The following is a 16277-nucleotide window of genomic DNA, read 5'->3' on the forward strand; positions in this document are numbered from 1 at the left end:
TTTAAGCATTTCAATTTGGGAGGGTGGGGTGTCTCTGATCAGAGGGCAGCCGGAATACCAGCGCTTAGTTAAGTGTATACGATTGCTTGGAAATGGTGTCAACACTGCAAAAGAATACACATTTAAATTACTAGATGAGGCAAGCAATGACATGTAAAAATTTCAAGGGCTGTCAGTTCTCATGCAAATTACTGCACCTTGTGGCTTTTGGAGGAGTCTTTTAAAACGCATGAAAACGTCTACCATACAAGTTTGAAACGCCTGTAGAGAAAAGACCGGATCACAACTAGTGTGGAGAAAAACGTTGCAGCAGCACCTCAGAAACTCATCTCACCGAAACACAAATGTAGTTGCTTCGGGCAGCAAAGATGCAAAACAGTTGTGAGAACGTTAGGTAATGCAAAAGGTGAGTTCCCAATGTGGTGACAGAGAGTTGCAAACCGCTAGTGTAAAAACAGCCTAAGACTTGTTTCAGCTTGGTGCTTTCAGATCTGGCAGATCCCAGGGAAAGGACCCCGGCTGTCTAGCCAACTTCCTGCCCAGAAGGAATTCCTGCAAGGAATTCAGGGCACCATACAAAATTCTGTCTTTCACATATTATAATTACAGCAACCCTGGGGATGAAAGAAGGGGAAGTTGTGAGCTGAGAGAATGCCTGGGCACAGTGAGCATTTGTGTCTGAGCCTCCGCTATCTAGCCATGATACCATGAGAGCCAGTTTGGTGTAGTGGTTAAGTGCATGGAGTCTTATTTGGGCAAACCGGGTTTGATTCCCCACTCCTCCACTTGCGCCTGCTGGAATGGCCTTGGGTCAATTGCAAGTTCTTGCAGAGCTGTTCCTCTCAAGCACCACCTGCCTCACAGGCCTCGGCCTGTCTGCCCTGTTGTTGGCCCTCCAGAGGAACTGGTTGGCCACTGTGTGAGACAGGAGGCTGGACTAGATGGACCCTCACTGGTCTGATCCAGCAGGGCTCTTCTGATGTTCTTATAAAGGCTTGGCCTCTCTGCCCTGTTGTTGGCCCTCCAGAGGAACTGGCTGGCCTCTGTGTGAGACAGAATGCTGGACTAGATGGACCCTCACTGGTCTGACCCAGGAGGGCTCTTCTGATGCTCTTCTAAGGGGAAGGCCTCAGCCTCCATGCCCTGTTGTGGGCCCTCCAGAGGAACTGGTTGGCTACTGTGGAAGACAGGAGGCTGGACTAGATGGACCCTCACTGTTCTGAACCAGCAGGGCTCTCCTGATGTTCTTCTCAGGGGAAGGCCGCAGCCTGCATGCCCTGTTGTTGGCCCTCCAGAGGAACTTACTGGCCACTGTATGAGGCAGCATGCTGGACTAGATGGACCCTCCCTGGTCTGACCCAGCAGGGCTCTTCTGATGTTCTTATGAAGGCCTCGGCCTCTCTGCCCTGTTGTTGGCCCTCCAGAGGAACTGGTTGGCCACTGTGTGAGGAGGCTGGACTGGATGGACCCTCACTGGTCTGATCAAACAGGGTTCTTCTGAGGTTCTTATGAAGGCCTCTGCCTCTCTGCCCTGCAGTTGGCCCTCCAGAAGAACTGGCTGGCCACTGTGGGAGACAGGATGCTGGACTAGATGGACCCTCCCTGGCCTGACCCAGCAGGGCTCTTCTGATGTTCTTAGAAGTCATGGCAAAGGCCGAAGACCTGGTGGATTCCCTGGCTGCTGGCTGCAATTCCCCACAATTCTCAGTTCTTTCCCCCTTGCTCTCCTTGTCTCTAGACAGCACCAATCGAGCCTGGTGTCATCCAGAGCTAGAAAAAGAAACGAAAATAATTCTGCTTCTTCCAGCTGATTCTATTTACGTCTTAATGTGTTTCTATCACACTTTCCGGGCATCAAAAGCTCACCACGCTGCTTCCAGCTGGCATGAAATCGAAAAATTTCCAACCGGCAATGCGAAAAGTCAAAGCACCCCCGCTAAGTCAGAAAACACTGGCAGGACTCAGAGGAAATCCAGGTCCAGAAAGCCCAGCTGTGACCTCAGGGACCAGCAGCCACGCCTGGCACAGGATCTGGGTGACGAATCCCAAAAAGCCAGCCGGAGAACCAGAAGCAAGAGAATGCGGCTTTATAGCTCAGAATTCCTGCCCTCCCTTGATTGGCACCTAAAGGCTCATGAATAGGGTTCCCAAATCCCCCGCTAGGCCTGGAGACCCCCGATTTGGAGCCTCCTCCCCCCGCTGGCCATAAAAGGGAAAGCGGGGGGAGGGGAGGGGGAGAACGGCAAACAGATCACTGAGCGCTTGAAGTCCACTACGGACTACATTTCCCAAAATGCTTAGCGAGCAGAGGAATACTTGGCGTAGGGCGGTGGAGCGAGCGCGAGTCGTTGCCCGCTATGGGCGGTTGTCTTTGTGTGGAAGAGGCTGCCTGCGTTCCAGAGAGGGGGTGAGTGGCTGCTGACCCTGGAAGGCTTCTAGGATAGGGGCACCGGGGAAAGTGGGGTGCTTCGGATGCGGATTCCTAGCTGCATGTGTCTGTTGGAGACCGCTGCTGAGAGCCCTTTTTCCTTCTGTAGGGTCTGATTGTGCTGGAATGCATGCTCAGCTGTACTTCTGCTAGTTTGTCTCTTCACAAGTTATAGATATGAATAGGGTTGCCAATCCCCAGGTGGGGGCAGGGGATCCCCTGGTTTGGAGGCCCTCCCCCCCCCCGCTTCAGGGTCATCAGAAAGCGGGGGGAGGGGAGGGAAATATCTGCTGGGAACTTTATTATTCCCTATGGAGAGCTATTCCCATAGGAAATAATGGAGAATGGATCCAGAAGTATCTGGGGCTTTGCGGGTGCTGTTTTTTGAGGTAGAGGCCCCAAATTTGCAGCGCAGCATCTGGTGCCTCTCCTTAAAATACCCTCCAAGTTTCAAAAAGATTGGACCAGGGGGTCCAATTCTATATGCCCCAAAAGAAGGTGCCCCTATCCTTCATTATTTCCTATGGAAGGAAGGCATTTAAAAGGTGTTCAGTCCCTTGAAACGTGATGGCCAGAACTCCCTTTGGAGTTCAATTGTGCTTGTCACAACTTGCTCCTGGCCCCACCCCCAATGTCTCCTGGCTCCACCCCCAAAGTCTCCTGGCTCCACCCCCAAAGTCCCCAGATATTTCTTGAATTGGACTTGGCAACCCTACTCACGAAGAAGAGGAAGAAGATGACAACGATGACTACAGATTTATACCCCGCTCTTCTCTCTGAATCAGAGTCTCAGAGTGGCTGACAATTTCCTATATCTCCCCCCCATAACAGACACCCTGTGAGGTGGGTGGGGCTGATAGGACTCTCACAGCAGCTGCCCTTTCAAGGACAGAGTCTCAGAGCGGCCTACGATCTCCTTTCCCTTCCTCCCCCACAACAGACACCCTGTGAGGTGGGTGGGGCTGGAGAGGGCTCTCCCAGCAGCTGCCCTTCTAAGGACAGCCTCTCAGAGTGGCCAAAATCTCCTTTCCCTTCCTCCCCCACAACAGGCACCCTGTGAGATTGGTGGGGCTGAGAGAGCTCTCCCAGAAGCTGCCCTTTCAAGGACAGAGTCTCAGAGTGGCCTACGATCTCCTTTCCTTTCCTCCTCCACAACAGACACCCTGTGAGGTGGGTGGGGCTAGAGAGGGCTCTCACAGCAGCTGCCCTTTCAAGGACAGAGTCTCAGAGCAGCCTACAATCTCCTTTCTCTTCCTCCCCCACAACAGACACCCTGTGATGTGGGTGGGGCTGAGAGGGCTCTCACAGCAGCTGCCCTTTCAAGGACAACTCCTGAGAGAGCTATAGTTAACTCAAGGCCATTCCAGCAGGTGCGAGTGGAGGAAGAGGGAATCCAACCCGGCATATGAGCGGCACACAGTAGTAGCCCTTCTCTTGGCCGTGGCAGGGGAACTCCCAGCACCATCCAGGAAAGGACAGAAAGGCAGGCAGTGCGGAGATCTGGGTCTGCAAGCAGGTTGTGAGTGGGGCCCCCTCTGTTGCTAGAGCTGACCACTGATGCCCACTCTCTGCTTTAGCCAACTTCCAGTACAGAAGAGGACTTGTTCTCTTTGCCCATGACGATGAAGCACGCTCAGGAGCCTTTGGGGAGGGAGTTTGCCAAAAGACAGACCACCCAAACTCTGCTTCCTGCTCAAGACTGTCAAGCTCCGATAGGCCCAATGACGGCATCCTTTGTCTATTTCAAATAGATTCATTTATTAAGACCTAGAGACGCTTATTTATTAAGACCTAGAGGGCAGGTAACTGAAAGAACGGAAGAATCAAAGTACACACAGAGATAGGAAAGGGACGGTGGCTCAGTGGTAGAGCATCTGCTTGGGAAGCAGAAGGTCCCAGGTTCAATGCCTGGCATCTCCAAAAAAGGGTCCAGGCAAAAAGGTGTGAAAAACCTCCAATTGAGACCCTGGAGAGCAGCTGCCAGTCTGAGTAGACAAGACTGACTTTGATGGACCCAGGGTCTGATTCAGTATAAGGCAGCTTCATATGTTCATATATAATGGAGGTTCACAGCCGTTACTATGTGGCCGGCACTTCTACCTTAAGGGTCAAACGTTACAACAATAAATGACAGAGAGGAAGATCTGCGTATCAAAGAGAGAAGGATGTTCGAAGTTGCTAGAGCACTTCTTCTCACACTCCTGAGACATAACAATACTTCATGAGAAACTAACACTCCTCGCCCCCCCCCCCCCCTGCCAGACGGCCCTGGCTATTAGGTAGTAAATACCACAGCCTAGCTTCTAAGAGAAAGAGATATGTAGGAGCTTGACAAAAACTTTCAAAGTCTTGCTGGCTAGGGATGCCAGCCTCCAGGTGAGACCTGGGAATCCCTTAGAATTGCAGCTCATCTCCAGACTACAAAGACCAGTCCCCCTGGAGGGAACAGCTGCTTTGGAGGGTGGACGTTACAGCATTGGACCCCACTGAGGTCCAAACCAGGCTCCATCCCAAAATCTCCAGGAGTTTCCTAACCCGGATCTGGAAACCCTACCCTCCTCGCATCCCCTGCTGGTGGCCGGAGGGGACCTGGGAAACCCAGTTGCTGCCCTTCCGCAGCCTGAGCAACCAGACGGCCTCCTTTGGCATTTGGACTTCCTTGGTGGTCTCCCACACCAAGTACTAACCACCGCCACCCCTGCTTGCTTTCTAAGACTGGACGAGACTTTTCTCCCTTTCTCACAATACAAGAACTGGTGGGCATTCAATGAAATTGCTGAGCGGTCGGGTTAGAACGGATAAAAGGAAGTACTTCTTCCCCCAAAGGGTGATTAACACGTGGAATTCACTGCCACAGGAGGGGGTGGCGGCTACAAGCATAGCCAGCTTCAAGAGGGACAAGAGCTTCAAGATTGGACAGCGCAAATAGTTTTTAAATTGATAAGTGAGTTATGGTTTTATATGTTATATGAATTGATTGTTCTTATGATGTTGTAAGCCGCCCTGAGACCGCTTGCGGAGAGGGCGGGATATAAATGTAAAGCAATAAATAAATAAATAAATGAACATATGGAGCAGAGGTCCATCAGTGGCTATTAGCCACAGGGTACAGATGGAACTCTCTGTCTGGGGCAGTGATGCTCTGTACTCTTGGTACTTGGGGGGCAACAGTGCGAGGGCTTCTAGTGTCCTGCCCACACTGATGCACCTCCTGATAGCACCTGGCTTTTTGGTCACTGTGTGACACAGAGTGTTGGACTGGATGGGCCATTGGCCTGATCCAGCATGGCTTCTCCTATGTTCTTATGTGACACAGAGTGCTGGACTGGAGGGGCCATTGGCCTGATCCAACATGGCTTCTCCTATGTTCTTATGTGACACAGAGTGTAGGACTGGAGGGGCCATTGGCCTGATCCAACATGGCTTCTCCTATGTTCTTATGTGACACAGAGTGCTGGACTGGAGGGGCCATTGGCCTAATCCAACATGGCTTCTCCTATGTTCTTATGTGACACAGAGTGTAGGACTGGAGGGGCCATTGGCCTGATCCAACATGGCTTCTCCTATGTTCTTATGTGACACAGAGTGATGGAGTGGATGGGCCACTGGCCTGATCCAACATGGCTTCTCTTATGTTCTTATTTCTGGGGCAGTGATGGTCTGTATTCTTGGTGCTTGGGGGGGGGCACAGTAGGAGGGCTTCTAGTGTCTTGGCCCCTTGATGGACCTGCTGATGAGACCTGGTTTTTTGGGCCACTGTGTGACAGAGTGTTGGATTGGATGGGCCATTGGCCTGGTCCATCATGGCTTCTCTTCTGTTCTTATGTGCAGGACAGTGATGCTCTGTATTTTTGGTGCTGGGGGGGCATAGTGGGAGTGCATCTAGATTCCTGGCCCCATTGATGGACCTCCTGATGGCACCTGGGTTTTTTGGCCACTGTGTGACACAGAGTGTTGGACTGGATGGGCCATTGGCCTGATCCAACAGGGCTTCTCTTATGTTCTGATGTGACACAGAGTGTTGGACTGGATGGGCCATTGGCCTGATCTAACATGGCTTCTCTTATGTTCTGATGTCTGGGGCAGTGATGCTCTGTATTCTTGGGGCTTGAAGAGTGGAATTTATGGCATTGGACCCCTCTGAGGCCCCTGTCCTAACCAGGCTCCACCCCCAAATCTCTAGGAATTTCTTGACCTGGATCCGGTGACCCTACCCTCCCATCTCCTGCCGGTGGCCGGAGGGGTCCTGGGAAACCCAGTTGCTTCCCTTCTGCAGCCTGAGCGACCAAGGGACCTCCTTTGGCATTTCCCCGTGGCCTTCTGGCTGCCTCCCAGGCCTCGGATTCCAGCAGTCTCCCTTGAGGCCCTTTCAGTCACTGGCTTCGGCTACTGGTCCGGGTTGCCAACTCTCGCCCTCTCCGCTGCCAGCAACCTGCCCCCTCTCCAGCCGCGGGAAACTGTCAATTAACTCTCCTGGCACTGCTTGCCGCTAATGGATTCATTTCTGGCATTTGCAGGCTGCAGATGACGAAGGTTGATGTGCTATTTATAAAATTAATTACCTTGAAATGGGCTCCTCGGATCTGACATTCATTTCGACATCTCTGGGCTGGTTCCCAGTTCATAAGAGGACTCGTTCTCCTACTCTGTTTTTAGTAGCTTCTGGGGAGGAGTTTCGTCTAAAAGTTTTCAAATCCAGGTTTCCTCCAGACACGAATTAAGGTCCTTCCAAAACTGGAGTGACTTTAATAGTGTAATCCGCTCCTATGGCCAGCTGATTGGCAGAGGGGCGGGGAGGGGAGGCCTGGTAGTGGGGGATCCCCGCCTCTGTCCAGGGGCTCTGGCAACTCTACGCCCACCACTTTCCTGCTTTCAGCCCTGGCAATAGGACTTCCTGTTCCTTTTTAAAACTTGGAAGCGGCAGCACTTGCCACAGGACTTCGGTGAAGAATACTGTCAGTGGCTATTAGCCACAGTGTATCGTTGGAACTCTGTCTGGGGCAGTGATGCTCTGTATTCTTGGTGCTTGGGGGGCATAGTGGGAGGGCTTCTAGTGTCCTGGCCCCACTGATGGCACCTGGGGTTTTTGGCCACTGTGTGACACAAAGTGTTGGACTGGATGGGCCACTGGCCTGATCCAACATGGCTTCCCTTATGTTCTTATGTTTCGGGCAGTGCTGCTCTGTATTCTTGGTGCTTGGGGGGCACAGTGGGAGGGCTTCTAGTGTCCTGACCCCACTGATGGCACCTGGGGTTTTTGGCCACTGTGTGACACAAAGTGTTGGACTGGATGGGCCACTGGCCTGATCCAACATGGCTTCCCTTATGTTCTTATGTCTGGGGCAGTGATGCTCTGTATTCTTGGTGCTTGGGGGGCACAGTGGGAGGGCTTCTAGTGTCCTGGCCCCACTGATGGCACCTGGGTTTTTTGGCCACTGTGTGACACAGAGTGTTGGACTGGATGGGCCACTGGCCTGATCCAACATGGCTTCCCTTATGTTCTTATGTCTGGGGCAGTGATGCTCTGTATTCTTGGTGCTTGGGGGGCACAGTGGGAGGGCTTCTAGTGTCCTGGCCCCACTGATGGCACCTGGGTTTTTTGGCCACTGTGTGACACAGAGTGTTGGACTGGATGTGCCATTGGCCTGGTCCAACATGGCTTCTCTTATGTTCTTATGCTCTGTATTCTTGGTGCTTGGGCATGGAAACAATGGGTGGGCTTCTAGTGTCCTGGCCCCACTGATGGACCTCCTGATGTCACCTCAGCTTTTTGGCCATTGTACGATACAGAGTTTTGGACTGGATGGGCCACTGGCCTGATCCAACATGGCTTCTCTTATGTTCTTATGCTCTGTATTCTTGGTGCTTGGACGTGAAGAAGATATTGGATTTATATCCCGCCCTCCACTCTGAAGAGTCTCAGAGAGGCTCACAATCTCCTTTCCCTTCCTCCCCCACAACAGACACCCTGTGAGGTGGGTGGGGCTGGAGAGGGCTCTCCCAGCAGCTGCCCTTTCAAGGACAACCTCTGCCAGAGCTATGGCTGACCCAAGGCCATGCCAGCAGCTGCAAGTGGAGGAGTGGGGAATCAAACCTGGTTCTCCCAGATAAGAGTCTGCACACTTAACCACTACATCAAACTGGCACCAAACTGGGTGTGGAAACAGTGGGAGGACTTCTAGTGTCCTGGCCGCACTGGTGAATCTCCTGATGGCACCTGGGCTTTTTGGCCACTGTGTGACACAGAGTGTTGGACTGGATTGATACCCAGGAAGACACCCCTGTACTTATTCCCAAGCCATGCACCCCTGGAATGTGATATTGCAATGTAACCCTAGAATATTAATTGGATACAGCAATGCCCATTTGAATTGGAATGGTCTTTCTTGCACATAAGGGAGACAAATCCAGTTCCTTCTTAACCCAAAGCAGGTCTGTAATGTGATTCTGGTCCACAAGCCAGAACAACATGATGCCAGCTGAAAGGTTGAGAAGCGTCCATCTTTCTGCTCCTGGGAATGAAAAAGTTTCCGGCTCAGAGAGATGTGTGGGCAGTGCCATAAAAATTCCTTCACTTTTGGCAACCTTTAAAACCCCTGTTATCAAAGCATAAGGAAATAAGAATGACCCAGGAAACCTCCAACAAAAAAGAAATGGCTTGTGTCTGGTAATCCTCAGGACAAGATGGCAGAAACACGAAGGTTAAAGGTTAGGTACTCCTCTTGTTGTGAATGTGTGGTATAACCTGTAAACTGATCTCACAATTCTGACTTTTAACAACGTTTCTATTTTTCTTTAATTAATTGCTAAGGCATTCAGTCCCCTGACCACTTGATGGATGCCCATCCATGTTTGTCACTAAGAGAGGAATCTATCACTTTTGGGGAGCTTCAAAGGAACCAGTTTTGGGAAAAACAAGGCCATAAAGTCATTTGGCCAGTGTAATTAAAATGCCTATGTTGGGGTATGGATCTATGATACGAATGGTCTCTGATTGGATATTACACATATGACACCCCGATTTTCCATTGGTGTGACACTCTGCTCCCTCATTGGGTAGGTTAATTGAGTGATGTGACATAATTTTCCCTAGAAAACAGACAACCCAACCTGTCAGGTTTAGGGCAGCGTAGCGAGTAGCGGGTTCAGGAAAGCTCATTGCAGAAGAAGAAAAAGGAAGGAAAAAGGGAATCCCTTCATCCTCACCTTCCTCCACCCCCTTCCTACCCTCACCCCCCCTTCCTCTCAAGAGAAATCTCCCTCCAGAGGCCTTGCATTTCCTCTGACTGAGCCTACCCTGCAAGATTTAGGTATTGTATCACCCTCCCCCATCCTGCTTATTCAGGTAACCTCTTGTATTCCTCTTGTATGCTTGAAATTGTTTGATTGGGATGTAACTATTTGAAACCTATGCTATAATAAAATCCATTATTAACCAAAGGATTTTCAGTGGTCTATCTCCGTAGACAAAGACATAGATCCTATACACCTCACCTCTCGTAGGCCTACCATTTTGAGCTAAGAAATATTAATATTTCCCCAATAAAAAGTTGTTTGAGGTGTAACAGGATGGGCCACTGGCCTGATCCAACATGGCTTCTCTTATGTTCTTATGTCTGGGGCAGTGATAGTCTGTATTTTTGGTGCCTGGGGAGGCACAGTGGGAGGACTTCTAGTGTCCTGGACCCGCTGATGGACCTCCTGATGGCACCTGGGTTTTTTTTGGCCACCTTGTGACACAGAGTGTTGGACTGGATGGGCCATTGGCCTGATCCAACATGGCTTCCCTTATGTTTTTTTGTCTGGGGCAGTGATAGTCTGTATTCCTGGTGCTTGAGGGAGAGCTTCTAGTGTCGTGGCCCTACTGATGGACCTTCTGAAGGCACCTGGTTTTTTGGGGCACTTTGTATACAGAATGTTGGACTGGATGGGCCATTGGTCTCATCCAACATGGCTTCTGTTATGTTCTTATGTCTGGGTCAGTGATGCTCTGTATTCTTGGTGCTTGGGGGGGGCACAGTGTGAGGGCTTCTAGTGTCCTGGCCCCAGTGATGGACCTCCTGATGGCACCTGGGGTTTTTTTTGGCCATTGTGTGACACAGAGTGTTGGACTGGATGGGCCATTGGCCTGATCCAACATGGCTTCTCTTGTGTTCTTATGTGACACAGAGTGTTGGACTGGATGGGCCATTGGTCTGATCCAACATGGCTTTTCTTACGTTCTTATGAGACTGGCCTAAAAAAAGAAAGAAAATTAGATAAAGCCTCCATGCATGTTTCTTACCACTATATTTGATCACACGGATGGTCGAGTCGCCATCTCCGAATATGGTGACTGGTGTCAGCCGCACTTCATAGGCTTCCGGTTTGATCAGCTCTGTCAGGTTGTAGGTCATTAATTCTCCCTTCTGGATCTTCCCGTTCACCGCGATTTCCTGCTCCCACCAGCGTGCGTGACCAGCCTAGGGGATGAGGACAAGAAAGGGGCAGAAGTTATAGCTTTGCAAACACATCAATGGCCGTTTTACGACTTGCAAATATTGACAGACTCGCCAATGCAAGCGCAGCTGCTCATCCCTCGGAACCAGCGAGCGGCGGGAGGGCGGGCCGTTTTCTCCGCCATCAGTTTTTGCAGGGCTTCCAACGCCGTTTTATTTTAAAGAGCTTTTCCGGTTGTTTTCCAGTCCCAGGGGCTGTTTGGCAACCGCATTGTTGATTTTATATCGATATTTAAATGGGGTGTTTGACGCTTAAAAGCCGCTTTCGGCTGGCTTTATCGCTGGCACCCTGCATATTGCGAGCAGCCCTGAGCCCTTGTTTGCCAGTTGAGAGGGAATGGAAATACCCCAAACAAGAAAAACAAGGGAGAGCGGCTCACAGCCAAGGAACATACGGTAGCTTTGAGACTCTTATCCAACTGGATCTTGGAGCCAAGGAAGCGCCTCGTTCTCACAGAGATTTTGGGAGACAATTCCGAAATTGTATACCTCTAGTGCAGGGCTTTCTTGTAGCAGGAACTCCTTTGCATATTAGGCCACGCCTCTCTTATGTAGCCAATCCTCCAAGAGCTTACAGGGCTCTTCTTACAGGGACTACTGTAAACTCTCGGAGGATTGGCTACATCAGGGGGGTGTGGCCTAACATACAATAATAGATTTAATAATAATAATAATAATAATAATAATAATAATAATAATAATAATAATAGATTTTATTTATATCTCGCCCTCCCCGCCTAGGCGGCTCAGGGCGGCTAACAACAATTCAACATTATCATAAATAGGTAAAACATTGAATTTAACAATTAAAATTAAACATATAAAAACCAGTTAATTAAATTAAAATACATAGTTTAAGCTACATTATATATATCTGGCAGCAATAAAGCTGTTCTGGCGCTGGTTCTGCCAGTTTAGATAATATTATAGATGGCGGTTCTTTGTTCCTAGCAACTCAGCAGTCGATATCGTTATAAGCTTGTCTAAAAAGGGCGGTTTTGCAGGCCCTGCGGAACTGGTCGAGGTTCCGCAGGGCCCGCACTTCCTCCGGAAGCTGGTTCCACAGTGCAGGAGCCGCGGCTGAAAAGGCCCGTGCTCTGGTGTTTTGGAGTTTGGCCTCTCTCGGCCCAGGGATGGTCATTTTGTTTTTACCCACTGACCTCAGTGCCCTCTGGGGTTCATATGGGGAGAGACGGTCCCTTAGGTAGGCTGGTCCTCGGCCATATAGGGCTTTAAAGGTAATAACCAACACTTTGTACTGGACTCGGTAGGTAATTGGCAGCCAGTGCAGTCCGCGCAGCCCCGGCCGTATGTGCTCCCATTTCGAGAGCCCCAATAGTAGCCTGGCCGACGCGTTCTGCACCAGCTGCAACTTCCGGGTCCGGCACAGAGGTAGCCCCAAGTAGAGGGCGTTACAGTAGTCCAATCTTGAGGTGACCGTTGCATGGATCACTGTTGCGAGGTCGCGACGTTCCAGGAAGGGGGCCAACTGCCTTGCCCGCTTCAGATGGAAGAATGCTGACTTGGCAGTGGCTGCTATCTGGGCCTCCATTGATAATGAAGGCTCCAGTAAAACATCCAAACTCTTTACCTGGCGCACTGGTTTCAATGGTGCGCCATCGAAAGTTGGGAGAGCTATTTCCCCTCCCTGGGCACCGCGGCCCACACAAAGGACCTCTGTCTTCGCTGGATTCAACTTCAGCCCACTCAACCTGAGCCACGTCGCTACAGCCTGCAAAGCCCGATCTAGGTTCCCTGGGGCAGAGCCAGGCCGGCCATCCATTAGTAGATAGAGCTGGGTGTCATCTGCGTATTGATGGCAACCCAGCCCAAACCTCCGGACAATCTGGGCAAGGGGGCGCATATAAATGTTAAACAACATTGGGGAGAGAACTGCTCCCCCAACAAAGGAGTTTCCTGCTACAAAAAAGTCCATGGGCACACACACTGGTGCCTGCCAAGTGCTTTCAGAAAGTAGGAGGGGCTACAGGGGGCTTTAGCCCAGGAGGGCTTCTGATTGTAGCATTGCCAAGTCCAATTCAAGAAATATCTGGGGACTTTGGGGGTGGAGCCAGGAGACTTTGGGGGTGGAGACAGGAGCAAGGGTGTGACAAGCATCATTGACTTCCAAAGGGAGTTCTGGCCATCACATTTAAAGGGACCGCACACTTTTTAATTGCCTTCCTTCCAAAGGAAATAATGAAGGATAGGGGCACCTTTTTGGGGGGCTCATAGAACTGGACCCCCTGGTCCACTCATTTTGAAACTTGGAGGGTATTTTGGGGAGAGGCACTGAAGTCTATACTGAAAATGTGGTGCCTCTACTTCAAACAACAACACCCCCAGAGCCACAGATACCCGCGGATCAATTCTCCATTATTCCCTATGGGAATAGGTCTGCATAATGGGAGTGCCCAACAGACATTTCCCTCCCCTCCCTGCTTTCTGATGACCCTGAAGCGGGGGGAGGGCCTCCAAACCGGGGGATCCCCTGATCCCACCTGGGGATTGGCAACGCTATCTGATTGGCTGTGCAGATTAAAACACTGTTAAACAGAGCTTCTGCTAGAAATACTGAAGCATTACCAGTAAATACAGAGCTTTTGGGGGGGGTAGCTTTGCATATTAGACCACACACCCCTGATGTAGCCAATCCTCTTGGAACTTCCAGTAGGCCCTGTAATAATTGGCCCTGTAAGCTCTTGGAGGACTGGCTACATCAGGGGTGCGTGGCCTAATATGCAAAGGAGTTCCTGCTACGAAAAACATACAATCTTGCCCCCTAACGTTCTGTGTTTGGTAGATCCAAGTGGGCAGCCGTGTTGGTTTGAAGTAGTTGAATAAAGCTGGAGTCAAGTTGCACCTTTAAGACCAACCCGGTTTTATTGAGAACGTAAGCTTTCGTGTGCTCTCTAAGCACACTTCATCAGACGAGGGGAATCAGGTATCTGTCAAGCTTGGTAGAATTTCATTGGTAATTGATTGTTTTAGGGTCCTCCATAAAGCTGGCCTGTGAAATGTCATGGAGGACCAAGGTCTGTTAACTCTGTTATTCTTTTCCCCCTCCCCCTTCTTACTTTATTGCTTGCAAAGCAGAAGTAGAGAGAAACGAAACTAACTTGAGAAAAAGTAATCAGCACCTTCCCATACATTCCTGTTAGAGAGTGTGGCACATCTGGGGAAAGCAAGGACGGAGTTCTGATAATGCCGTGAGAATGTAGACATTTATGATAGTTTATGTGTGAGAGCGCATCCCTCGCCCCCACCTTTTGGAATCCTTTTGAAGTAGGCCTTAAAAGTATTGTATCAATGTATCTTTAGCATCACTCTCAAGAATCTGTTACACTGAAAGTATCGGTCTATCAATAAACGTAGTTTTGTATCAAACCTGACTCGTCATTGAAACTACATGCTTGACAGCATCGTGGGCTGAAATACAAGCAGTTTGTTGATTAAGTATGCAGACTGATCACACGGTAAACCAGTGTGGCTTGGCCATTTGGTCTGGATAGCCATAAAAGGTAATAAAGTCCTCTGCCAATTGGTGTGTCTGTAAATCTAGGTGAACCATGAAAGGACGTGTATTTCCTAGTTGCAGTCCACCTAATTTACTTATCAGCCTCAATCTATACGTTATAAACATCATTCCAGTCTGCCATTAGAAAACACACAAGAATACATAAAATGAAAATGGGTTAAGCACATCTGTCTTTGGCTTAACCTCTTACAGCAGCCATTATGTACTTGCACCCACAACCCTGTGTCAGAATCCCAAAGGTGCTCACAGGTCAAAAAGGTCAGAGACCCCCTGCTCTAAAGGCGGCACAGGATAGGGAGGGGGGAGAGAAAGCTCTGGGTAGCAAAACTTGACTTCTGGAAGACGCTCTGGTACTTGGGCAACAACTCTATGGTAAGCTTGACTTTCACCATAAGTCTTCTTCTACTGGCACTTTCTTTTGGCGCCAGGAGATGTCCTGTCATCTGAGAGATGGGTCTCTTGGGTAGGGGGTTGCTCCTTGAGCTGGGGGGAAGCAGACCAGATCTGCCCGCTGGGACATTCTCCTGTGAAATTATTCCCTTCAGATAAACAAACACTGAAGAGGAACTTGTTGGTTTTTATGATGTTACTTTAACTCTGTTTGATTTTACTGTTGTAAGCCGCCCTGAGCCCGCTTGTGGGATAGGGCGGCTATAAATCCAAAAACTAAATTATTAAATTGAACTTAAGAACATAAGAACATAAGAGGAACCATGTTGGATCAGGCCAATGGCCCATCCAGTCCAACACTCTGTGTCACAGAAGAACATAAGAGAAGCCATGTTGGATCAGGCCAGTGGCCCATCCAGTCCAACACTCTGTGTCTCATAAGAACATAAGAGAAGCCATGTTGGATCAGGCCAATGGCCCATCCAGTCCAACGCTCTGTGTCTCATAAGAACATAAGAGAAGCCATGTTGGATCAGGCCAGTGGCCCATCCAGTCCAACACTCTGTGTCCCATAAGAACATCAGAGAAGCCATGTTGGATCAGGCCAATGGCCGATCCAGTCCAACACTCTGTGTCACACAGGGGCCAATATATGTGTGTTTATACACACACACACAAACACACATATACAAACACACACATTCCATGGATGTGGCTGCCCCCAAACTTCCTTTCAGTTGAAAGTCACTTATTCCCTTCTCTTCTGCCTCATTCGACTCATAAAATGGCAGCCAAGAGTCCTGTATTGTCCTCGTGCTCTATATTCACCTCAGTGTTTCCCCCCAAATCTGAAACCGTTTTCCTGGTACCAGTCACAATCACAAGAAAAAGGATGGACTTTTAGGCTGCCAAGTTCTTTGCCATGTCAGTGTTAGAAGTCATGGAGGCCTCCTGTAAGCTTTACTCTTCCTCAGGGCGCTCAAAGGGGAAAAAAAAAACATTAAAAGATTTAGTGTTACCTCTGAAGGGCATTTGGAGGGTGCCAAATTTCAGTCACAAATGTTGTTTTTCACTGATTTGGTGGCTACACTGCTGTAATTCCTTATTACAAACTCACCCAGATAGAGCTAGATGTGTTAATCCAAAAAAGAAAAGAAGAGAAGAGAAATTCACCAAACCTCCAATTTCAAAATTTTAATTCAAACAAGAGAACCACAAATCAAATAGATTTCATAATCAGAAAGAGAAGATGAAGAAGCTCTATTGTCTCTGCTGAAACAAAACCAGGAGCTGATTGTGGTACAGAATTAATTGTTATAATTGAAATTTAGGGGGGGGGGGACTTAAGGGGAAAAAAAACACACTAAAACATTATAGAATCGTAGAGTTGGGATCTCCAGGGTAATCTAGTCCAACCCTCTGA

The 16277-nt window shown here is 49.5% G+C and overlaps 1 protein-coding gene across 1 annotated transcript in view; it reads right to left on the bottom strand.

The window, feature by feature from the left end:
* The window catches only part of MDGA2 (MAM domain containing glycosylphosphatidylinositol anchor 2), a 713433-nt gene that overhangs the window by 41602 nt on the left and 655554 nt on the right, over positions 1-16277 (bottom strand). Inside the window, exon 11 of the mRNA XM_060261373.1 lies at positions 10713-10890. Within this exon, the coding sequence (XP_060117356.1) occupies positions 10713-10890 (178 nt within the window). The remainder of the gene's footprint in view (positions 1-10712; positions 10891-16277) is intronic.

This window comes from Heteronotia binoei, chromosome 21 (genome assembly GCF_032191835.1).
Source record: "Heteronotia binoei isolate CCM8104 ecotype False Entrance Well chromosome 21, APGP_CSIRO_Hbin_v1, whole genome shotgun sequence".
NCBI classification, from domain to species: Eukaryota; Metazoa; Chordata; class Lepidosauria; order Squamata; family Gekkonidae; genus Heteronotia; species Heteronotia binoei.